The following is a 10031-nucleotide window of genomic DNA, read 5'->3' as shown; positions in this document are numbered from 1 at the left end:
TTCCGCCTCGGTAGGGCAGGGGACTTCCGCCTCGGTAGGGCGGAGCAGGCGACTTCCGCCTCGGCAGGGAGGAGCAGGGGACTTCCGCCTCCGTAGTGGAGAGGACTTCCGCCTCGGTAGGGAGGAGCGGAGGACTTCCGCTTCGGTAGTGGAGAGGACTTCCGCCTCGGTAGGGAGGAGCGGAGGACTTCCGCCCCGCCGGAGAGGTGGAGCGGAAGTGACCGCCCTCCGGAGCCGTGTCACGTGAGGGAAAGGGCCCCGCCCGGAGAGGACCGCTGGACCGATGTCGCTGCTGGGCGCGGGGCTGCGCGCGCTGCGGGGGGCACGTGAGTGGCGGCGACCCCCTGACCTCTGACCCCCGGGCTGGCCTGAGCCCCCCCCTCCCCCCCCCGCCCCCGTCACCCCCGGGCTGAGCCCCCACGTGACGTCCAGACTCACCTTGACCTTTGACCCACTTGGCGCCACGTGTCCCCCGGACCCCCCCAGGACCCCCAGTGACCTCCCAGTGACCCCACTGACCCCCCACTGACCCCACTGACCCCCCAGTGACACCACTGACCCCGCAGTGACCCCCCAGTGACCCCGCAGTGACCCCCGGTGTTCCCAGTGCCCCCCAGTCCCCGCAGTGGCTCCCAGTGGGTTCCAGTCCCCCCAGTGCCCCCCAGTGACCCCTCCAGTGACACCCCCAGTCCCCCCACTGACCCCCCCAGTGACCTCACTGACCCCCCAGTGACCCCCCCAGTCCCTCCCAGTGGGTCCCAGTTCATCCCAGTGGGTCCCAGTTCGTCCCAGTTCCTCTCCGAGGGTTCCCAGTCCCCCCACTGACCCCCCAGTGCCCCCAGTGCTCCCAGTTCTTCCAGTTACCCCACTAACCCACACTGATCCCCCAATGCCCCCCAGTGACTCCCCATGTTCCCAGTGACCCCCCAGTGCCCCCCAGTGACCCCAGTGACCACCACTGACCCCCCAGTGTTCCTGGTGCTCCCAGTGCCCCCACTGACCCCCAGTGCCCCCCAGTGCCCCCCAGTGCCCCCCAGTGCCCCCAGTGCCCCCAGTCCCCCCAGTGCCCCACTGACCCCCAGTGCCTCCCAGTCCCCCCCACTGACCCCCCAGTCCCTCCAGTGACCCCAGTTCCCCCAGTGCCCCCAGTGACCCCCAGTGCTCTCAGTCCCCCCACTGACCCCCCAGTCCCCCCAGTGACCCCAGTGACCACCACTGACCCCCCAGTGCCCCCAGTGTCCCCAGTCCCCCCCACTGATCCCCCAGTCCCCCCAGTGCCTCCAGTGTCCCCAGTGTCCCCAGTGCCCCGAGTCCCTCCAGTGCCCCCAGTGACCCCCAGTGCCCCAGTTCCCCCCACTGAGCCCCCAGTCCCCCCTGTGTTCCCACTGACCCCCAGTGTCCCCAGTGTTCCCAGTGCCCCCAGTGTCCCCAGTGACCCCACTGACCCCAGGCCCCCCCGTACCCCCACTGACCCCAGTGCCCCAGCCCCCCCAGTTCCCCCAGTGACCCAGTGACCCCACTGACCCCGCCCCCGTGCCGCAGGGCTGGGGGCCGTGCGCGCGATGTCGTCGCTGGAGCCGGCGCTGGATCCGGCGCTGGCGTCGCTGGCGTCACTGCAGGTGACGCGCCCGCGGGAGCACGTGCTGCACGTGGAGCTCAACCGCCCGCACAAGCGCAACGCCATGGACAGCGCCTTCTGGAGGTACCGCCGGGACACTGCGCCGCTGCGGGCCACTATGGGCCGGGGGGGGCCAGTGCGGGCCACTGCACACCGCTGCGGGCCACTATGGGCCAGTGCGGGCCAGTGCGGGCCACTGCACACCGCTGCGGACCACTATGGGCCAGGGGGGCCACTGCACACCGCTGCGGGCCACTATGGGCCAGTGCGGGCCAGTGCGGGCCACTGCACACCGCTGCGGACCACTATGGGCCAGGAGGGGCACTGCACACCGCTGCGGACCACTATGGGCCAGTGGGGGCACTGCACACCGCTGCGGGCCACTATGGGCCCCCAGGGGCCAGGGGGGGCACTGCACACCGCTGTGGACCACTATGGGCCAGGGGGGGCACTGCACACCGCTGCGGACCACTATGGGCCAGTGCAGGCCAGGGGGGGCACTGCACACCGCTATGGACCACTATGGCCCAGGGGGGGCACTGCACACCGCTACGGACCACTATGGGCCAGGGGGGGGCACTGCATACCGCTGCGGGCCACTATGGGCCAGGGGGGGCACTGCACACCGCTATGGACCACTATGGGCCGGGGGGGGCCACTGCACACCGCTATGGGCCACTATGGGCCAGGGGGGGCACTGCACACCGCTATGGACCACTATGGGCCAGGGGGGGCACTGCACACCGCTGCGGGCCACTATGGGCCAGGGGGGCCACTGCACACCGCTGCGGACCACTATGGGCCAGTGGGGGCCAGGGGGGGCCAGTAGGGACCAGCAGGGACCAGTGGGGGCCAGTGGCCACCAGTCACCCATTGTCCCCACTGCCCCCATTGTCCCCAATGGCCCCAATGTCCCCAATGCCCCCATCACCCCCATTGCCCCCACTGTCCCCATTGCCCCCAATGCCCCCATTGCCCCCAATGCCCCCATTGCCCCCAGTGCCCCCCATGTCCCCAACACCCTCATTGCCCCCAATGCCCCCATTGCCCCCAATGTCCCCAATGTCCCCATTGCCCCCATTGCCCCCAGTGCCCCCAATGTCCACATCACCCCCATTGCCCCCAATGTCCCCACTGCCCCCATTGTCCCCAATGTCCCCATTGCCCCCAATGTCCCCATTCTCCCCATTGCCCCCATTGCCCCCAATGTCCCCACTGCCCCCATTGTCCCCAATGTCCCCATTGCCCCCATTGCCCCCAATGTCCCCATTCTCCCCATTGCCCGCATTGCCCCCATTGCCCCCATTGTCCCCATTGCCCCCATTGTCTCCAGTGTCCCCATTGTCCCCACTGCCCCCATTGTGCCCATTGCCCCCATTGTGCCTATTGCCCCCATTCCCCCCATTGTCCCCATTGCCCCCAATGTCCCCATTGCCCACAGCATCCCCACTGTCCCCATTGTCCCCCTTGTCCCCCGTTCTGCAGGGAGATGGTTTTGTGCTTCGGGGCCATCGCTCAGGACTCGTCGTGTCGCGCCGTCATCATCTCGGGCGCCGGGGCCGTCTTCAGCTCCGGTCAGGGCTGGTTTGGGCTGGTTTGGGGCAGTTTGGGGCGGTTTGGGCCGGTTTGGGGTATTTCAGGGGGTTTGGGCCACTCTGGGGGGTTTGGGGCGATTTTGGTCATTTTTGAGGCGATTTGGGGTCATTTTGAGCCCTGTCCCTGGGTGACGGTGACACTGGGGTGACACTGTTGGTGACACCGGGTGACACTGGGTGACACCGGGTGACACTGTTGGTGACACTGGGTGCCACTGGGTGATGCTGTTGGTGACACTGGGTGACACTGGGTGATGCTGTTGGTGACACCAGATGACACTGGGTGACAGTGTTAGTGACACCAGGTAATACTGGGTGACACTGTTGGTGACACCGGATGACGCTGGGTGACATTGGGTGATGCTGTTGGTGCCACTGGGTGCCACTGGGTGACACTGTTGGTGACACCAGGTTATACTGGGTGACACCGGGTGACACTGTTGGTGACACTGGGTGACACTGGGGTGATACTGGGTGACACTGGGTGATGCTGTTGGTGACACCGGGTGCCACTGGTGCCGCTGTGGGTGACACTGGGTGACACTGGGGTGACACTGGGTGCCACTGGTGCTGCTGTGGGTGACACTGGGTGACAATGGGGTGACACTGGGTGCCACCGGTGCTGCTGTGGGTGACACCGGGTGACAATGGGGTGACACTGGGTGCCACTGGTGCTGCTGTGGGTGACGCCGGGTGACACCGGTGCTGCTGTGGGTGACATCTGGGGTGCCACCGGTGCTGCTGTAGGTGACGCCAGGTGACACTGTTGGTGCCACCGGTGCCACTGTGGGTGACACTGGGTGACAATGGGTGACAATGGGGTGACACTGGGTGCCACTGGTGGCACTGTGGGTGACACTGGGTGACAATGGGGTGACACTGGGTGCCACTGGTGGCACTGTGGGTGACACTGGGTAACAATGGGTGACAATGGGGTGACACTGGGTGCCACCGGTGCTGCTGTGGGTGACACCGGGTGACAATGGGGTGACACTGTTGGTGACACTGGTGCTGCTGTGGGTGACACCGGGTGACAATGGGGTGACACTGGGTGCCACTGATGCTGCTGTGGGTGACGCCGGGTGACACTGGGGTGACACCGGGTGACACCGGTGCTGCTGTGGGTGACATCTGGGGTGCCACCGGTGCTGCTGTAGGTGACGCCAGGTGACACTGTTGGTGCCACCGGTGCCACTGTGGGTGACACTGGGTGACAATGGGTGACAATGGGGTGACACTGGGTGCCACTGGTGGCACTGTGGGTGACACTGGGTGACAATGGGGTGACACTGAGTGCCACCGGTGCTGCTGTGGGTGACACCGGGTGACAATGGGGTGACACTGGGTGCCACTGGTGCTGCTGTGGGTGACGCCGGGTGACACCGGTGCTGCTGTGGGTGACATCTGGGGTGCCACCGGTGCTGCTGTAGGTGACGCCAGGTGACACTGTTGGTGCCACCGGTGCCACTGTGGGTGACACTGGGTGACAATGGGTGACAATGGGGTGACACTGGGTGCCACTGGTGGCACTGTGGGTGACACTGGGTGACAATGGGGTGCCACTGGGTGCCACTGGTGCTGCTGTGGGTGACACCGGGTGACAATGGGGTGACACTGGGTGCCACTGGTGCTGCTGTGGGTGACGCCGGGTGACACCGGTGCTGCTGTGGGTGACATCTGGGGTGCCACCGGTGCTGCTGTAGGTGACGCCAGGTGACACTGTTGGTGCCACCGGTGCCACTGTGGGTGACACTGGGTGACAATGGGTGACAATGGGGTGACACTGGGTGCCACTGGTGGCACTGTGGGTGACACTGGGTGACAATGGGGTGCCACTGGGTGCCACTGGTGCTGCTGTGGGTGACACCGGGTGACAATGGGGTGACACTGGGTGCCACTGGTGGCACTGTGGGTGACACTGGGTGACAATGAGGTGACAATGGGGTGACACTGGGTGCCACTGGTGCTGCTGTGGGTGACACTGGGTGACAATGGGGTGACACTAGGTGCCACTGGTGGCACTGTGGGTGACACTGGGTGCCACCGGGTGACACTGGGGTGCCACCGGGTGACACCGTTGGTGGCACCGGCGCGGCGCAGGCATCGACCTGGCGTCGCTGGGCGCCGAGGTGATGGCGCTGCCGGGCGACGACGCGGCGCGGAGGAGCTGGAACCTGCGCAGGAAGATCCGCGACTTCCAGGAGAGCTTCACCGCCATGGAGAAGGTGAGCGGGACAGACAGACAGACAGACGGGACAGACGGACAGACGGACAGACAGGGGACAGGGGGACAGACAGGGAGACAAGGGTCCCAGTTCCAGGAGAGCTTCACCGCCATGGAGAAGGTGAGCGGGACAGACAGACGGACGGACGGACAGACAGGGGACAGACAGGCAGACAGGGGACAGGGGGACAGACAGACGGACAGACAGACAGAGGGACAAGGGTCCCAGTTCCAGGAGACCTTCAGCGCACTGGAGAAGGTGCTGGGGGCACTGGGATGGACTGGGATGGACTGGGGGGCATTGGCATGGACTGGGAGCACTGGGGGCACTGGGGGGCACTGGAATGGACTGGGGGCACTGGGGGGCACTGGGATGGACTGGGGGCACTGGGGGCACTGGGGGGCACTGGGATGGACTGGGGGCACTGGGGGGCACTGGGATGGACTGGGATGGACTGGGGGCACTGGGGGGCACTGGGATGGACTGGGGGCACTGAGGGGCACTGGAATGGACTGGGATGGACTGGGGGCACTGGGGGCACTGGGGGGCACTGGGGGCACTGGGATGGACTTGGGGGCAGTGGGGGCACTGGGGGGCACTGGGATGGACTGGGGGACACTGGGGGGCACTGGGGGGCGCCAGCTGGGGGTGCCCCCTTGCGGTGCCCCCGGTGCCATTGTCCCCCCCCCATTGTCCCCAGTGTCCCAAACCCGTCATCGCCGCCATTCACGGGGCCTGCGTGGGGGCAGGTGAGCGCGGGTGGCCCCACTCCCAATGTCCCCAACCCCCCCAGTGTCCCCCGTGTCCCCCATGTCCCCCCATGTCCCCTGTGTCCCCAATGTCCCCCATGTCCCCAACCTCCCTATGTCCCCAATGTCCCCCCCAATGCCCCCCATGTCCCCAGTGTCCCCCCATGTCCCCAATGTCCCCCCATGTCCCCCGTGTCCCCAGTATCCCCAATGTCCCCAGTGTCCCCCATGTCCCCAGTATCCCCAATGTCCCTCCGTGTCCCCAATGTCCCCCCATGTCCCCAATGTCCCCCCATGTCCCCCGTGTCCCCAGTGTCCCCAATGTCCCCCCCATGTCCCCAATGTCCCCCCGTGTCCCCAATGTCCCCCCATGTCCCCCGTGTCCCCAGTATCCCCAATGTCCCCCCATGTCCCCAATGTCCCCCCGTGTCCCCAATGTCCCCCCATGTCCCCCGTGTCCCCAGTGTCCCCAGTGTCACCCATGTCCCCAATGTCCCCCTATGTCCCCACTGTCCCCCGTGTCCCCCATGTCCCCCCATGTCCCCCATGTCCCCACTGTCCCCAATGTCCCCCATGTCCCCAATGTCCCCCGTGTCCCCAATGTCCCCCGTGTCCCCAGGTGTTGACCTGATCTCCGCCTGTGACATCCGGTTCTGCTCGCAGGACGCCTGGTTCCAGGTCAAGGTACCACATGGGGACACGGGGGGACCCCAAAACCCCCGGCTGTCTCCGAGACCCCCAGGTGTCCCCAAACCCCACACAGCTCCCAAGACCACCCCTCAGGTGTCCCCAAGACCCCCCACCATGTCCCCCATATCCCCCCATGTCCCCCCACGTCCCCATGTCCCCCCATATCCCCGTGTCCCCCATATCCCCCCATATTCCCCCCATATCCCCATGTCCCCCTATATCCCCCCATGTCCCCCCATGTCCCCCATGTCCCCATGTCCCCCCATATACCCCCATATCCCCATATCCCCCATGTCCCCTCATATTCCCCCCCTGTCCCCCATATCCCCTCATGTCCCCCCCATACCCCGCCATGTCCGTGTCCCCATGTCCCCACGTCCCCACCAGGAGGTTGACATCGGGCTGGCGGCCGACGTGGGGACCCTGCAGCGTCTCCCCAAGATCGTGGGCAGCCAGAGGTGACACTGGGGGCCGGGGGGCGGTGGCAGCGGAGGGGACCCCGAGTCCCCCCGAGTCCCCCCATGTCCCCCCGTGTCCCCCCGCGTCACCCCGTGTCCCGTGTCGCGCAGCCTGGTGAACGAGCTGGCCCTCACCGCGCGCAGGATGATGGCGCCCGAGGCGCACAGCTGCGGCCTCGTCAGGTACCGGCGCCGCCGGGGGGGCCCAACGGCACCGGGGGGGCCCCAACGGCACCGGGGGTCCCAACGGCACCGGGGTCCCCAATGGCACCAGGGGAGTGGGGGGGTCGTCACCAATACCACCAGGGGGACCCCAATGCCATCAGGGGGTCCCCAACGGCACCAGGGGGGTCCCCAATGGCACCGGGGGGTCCCAATGGCACCGGAGGGTCCCAATGGCACTGGGGCGTCCCCAACATCACCAGGGGTCCCCAACAGCACTGGGGGTCCCCAACGGCACTGGGGGGACCCCAATGGCACCGGGGGGTCCCAATGGCACCGGGGGGTCCCCAACATCACCAGGGGGTCCTCAATGGCACTAAGGGGTCCCCAACAACACAGGGGGGTCCCCAACAGCACTGGGGGGGGTCCCCAATGGCACCAGTAGGACCCCAATGACACAGGGGGGTCCCCAACAGCACCAGTAGGATCCCAATGACACAAGGGGGGGTCCCCAATGGCACCGGGGGCCCCAACGGCACCAGGGGGTCCCCAATGGCACCAGGGGTCCCCACTGTCACCAGGGTGTCCCCAATGGCACCGGGGCGGGGGGGTGGTCCCCAATGGCACCAGGGGGACTCCAATGCCATCAGGGGGTCCCCAATGGCACCAGGGGGTCCCCAACATCACCAGGGTGTCCCCAATGTCGCCAGGGGGTCCCCAATGTCACCAGGGGGTCTCCAACAGCACTGGAGGCTCCCCAATGGCACCGGGGGGTCCCCAGTGGCACTGGGGGGGTCCCCAATGCCACCAGGTAGTCCCCAGTTGCAGGGGGTGTCCCCAGGGCAATGGGGTGTCCCCAACATCACTAGGGGATCCCCAGTGTCCCCATGTCCCCATGTCCCATGTCCCCATGTCCTGTGTCCCCGCAGCCGCGTGTTCGCGGACAAGGCGGCGCTGCTGGCGGGGGCGCTGGAGGTGGCCCCAGTGTCCCCGTGTCCCCATGTCCCCAGTGTCCCCATGTCCTATGTCCCATGTCCCATGTCCCCATGTCCCCATGTCCCGTGTCCCCTGTCCCATGTCCCCATGTCCTGTGTCCCCGCAGCCGTGTGTTCGCGGACAAGGCGGCACTGCTGGCGGGGGCGCTGGAGGTGGCCCCAGTGTCCCTGAGTCCCCATGTCCCATGTCCCCATGTCCTGTGTCCCCTGTCCCATGTCCCATGTCCTGTGTCCCCGCAGCCGTGTGTTCGCGGACAAGGCGGCGCTGCTGGCGGGGGCGCTGGAGGTGGCCGTGGCCATCGCGGCGCGCAGCCCGGTGGCCGTGCAGGGCACCAAGGTCAACCTGCTCTTCTCCAGGGACCACTCGGTGCCCGAGGGGCTGCGCTACATGGTGAGCGGCACCAACCCGGGTCCTTGGCCCTGTGTCCCCATGGCCCCGTGTCCCTGTGTCCCCATGGCCGCATGTCCCCATGTCCCTGTGTCCCCATGGCCCCGTGTCCCTGTGTCCCCATGGCCGCATGTCCCCATGTCCCTGTGTCCCCATGACCCCGTGTCCCTGTGTCCCCATGGCCCCATGGCCCTATGTCCCCATGGACCTGTGTCCCCATGGCCCCGTGTCCCCCATAGCCCTGTCCCCCCGGCCCTGGGGTGTCCCCTTGTCCCCATGTCCCTTTAGCCAGCCCTGGGTTGTCCCCATGGCCCTGTGTCCCCATGGCCCACATCCCTGTCCGCAGCCCTGGGGTGTCCCCATGTCCCCCTCCCCACGGCCCTGTCCCCATGGCCCTGGGGTGTCCCCATGTCCCCACATCCCTGTCCGCAGCCCTGGGGTGTCCCCATGTCCCCCTCCCCACGGCCCTGTCCCCATGGCCCTGGGGTGTCCCCATGTCCCCACATCCCTGTCCGCAGCCCTGGGGTGTCCCCATGTCCCCGTCCCCATCACTGGGCTGGCCCCATGGCCCCGTGTCCCCATGTCCCCGTGTCCCTGTCCCCATGTCCCTATGTCCCTGTCCCCGGCCCTGGGGTGTCCCCATGTCCCTGTGTCACCATCCCAGGGGTGTCCCCATGTCCCTGTCCCCATATCCCTGTCTGTGTCCCCAACTCCAGGGTGTCCCCGTGTCCCTATCCCTGTCCCCATTTGGTCCCTGTCCCCATCCCAGGGGTGTCCCCACGTCCCCGTCCCCATGTCCCCATCCCAGGGGTGTCCCCGTGTCCCTGTCCCCATATCCCTGTCTGTGTCCCCAACTGTGTCCCCGTCCCCACGGCGCGTGTCCCGCAGGCCACGTGGAACATGGCGATGCTGCAGACCGACGACATCGCCAAGTCGGTTCAGGCCACTCTGGACAAGAAGGGACTCGAGGACGTGCCCTTCGCCAAGCTCTAGGGACCCCGTGTCCTCATGGCCCTGTGTCCCCATGGCCCCCGTGTCCCCATGGCCCTCGTGTCCCCAACCCAACTGCGTCCCCAGCAACCAAACTGTCCCCAATAAACAACTGTCCCTGTGCCCCGGACGCCTCGGTTCCCTCCCGGACGCCTGGGTCC

The 10031-nt window shown here is 67.2% G+C and overlaps 1 protein-coding gene across 1 annotated transcript; it reads left to right on the top strand.

Moving 5' to 3' along the window:
* Window positions 1–197: 197 nt before the first annotated feature.
* Window positions 198–9881, top strand: LOC308051279 (delta(3,5)-Delta(2,4)-dienoyl-CoA isomerase, mitochondrial-like). Its single transcript, XM_080361641.1, has 10 exons — window positions 198–326; window positions 1543–1702; window positions 3104–3192; window positions 5314–5438; window positions 6139–6187; window positions 6807–6871; window positions 7265–7335; window positions 7447–7518; window positions 8733–8883; window positions 9769–9881. The coding sequence occupies exons 1-10, from the start codon at window positions 284–286 to the stop codon at window positions 9871–9873; spliced, it is 930 nt and encodes a 309-aa protein (XP_080217767.1). The 5' UTR covers window positions 198–283; the 3' UTR covers window positions 9874–9881.
* The last annotated feature ends 150 nt before the right edge of the window (window positions 9882–10031 follow it).

This window comes from Nesoenas mayeri, assembly GCF_963082525.1.
Source record: "Nesoenas mayeri genome assembly, chromosome: 35".
Classification (NCBI taxonomy): domain Eukaryota; kingdom Metazoa; phylum Chordata; class Aves; order Columbiformes; family Columbidae; genus Nesoenas; species Nesoenas mayeri.
Note: the sequence above shows the minus strand (reverse complement) of the source record. Positions and strands in the feature narration are given on the sequence as shown.

Excerpts from the sequence above, each read along its gene's own strand:
- LOC308051279 (XM_080361641.1), top strand. The coding sequence starts at position 284 with ATGTCGCTGCTGGGCGCGGGGCTGCGCGCGCTGCGGGGGGCAC. Across the intron at positions 7,336-7,446 it reads AAGATCGTGGGCAGCCAGAG|CCTGGTGAACGAGCTGGCCC; the intron begins GTGACACTGGGG and ends CGTGTCGCGCAG. Across the intron at positions 7,519-8,732 it reads CACAGCTGCGGCCTCGTCAG|CCGTGTGTTCGCGGACAAGG; the intron begins GTACCGGCGCCG and ends GTGTCCCCGCAG.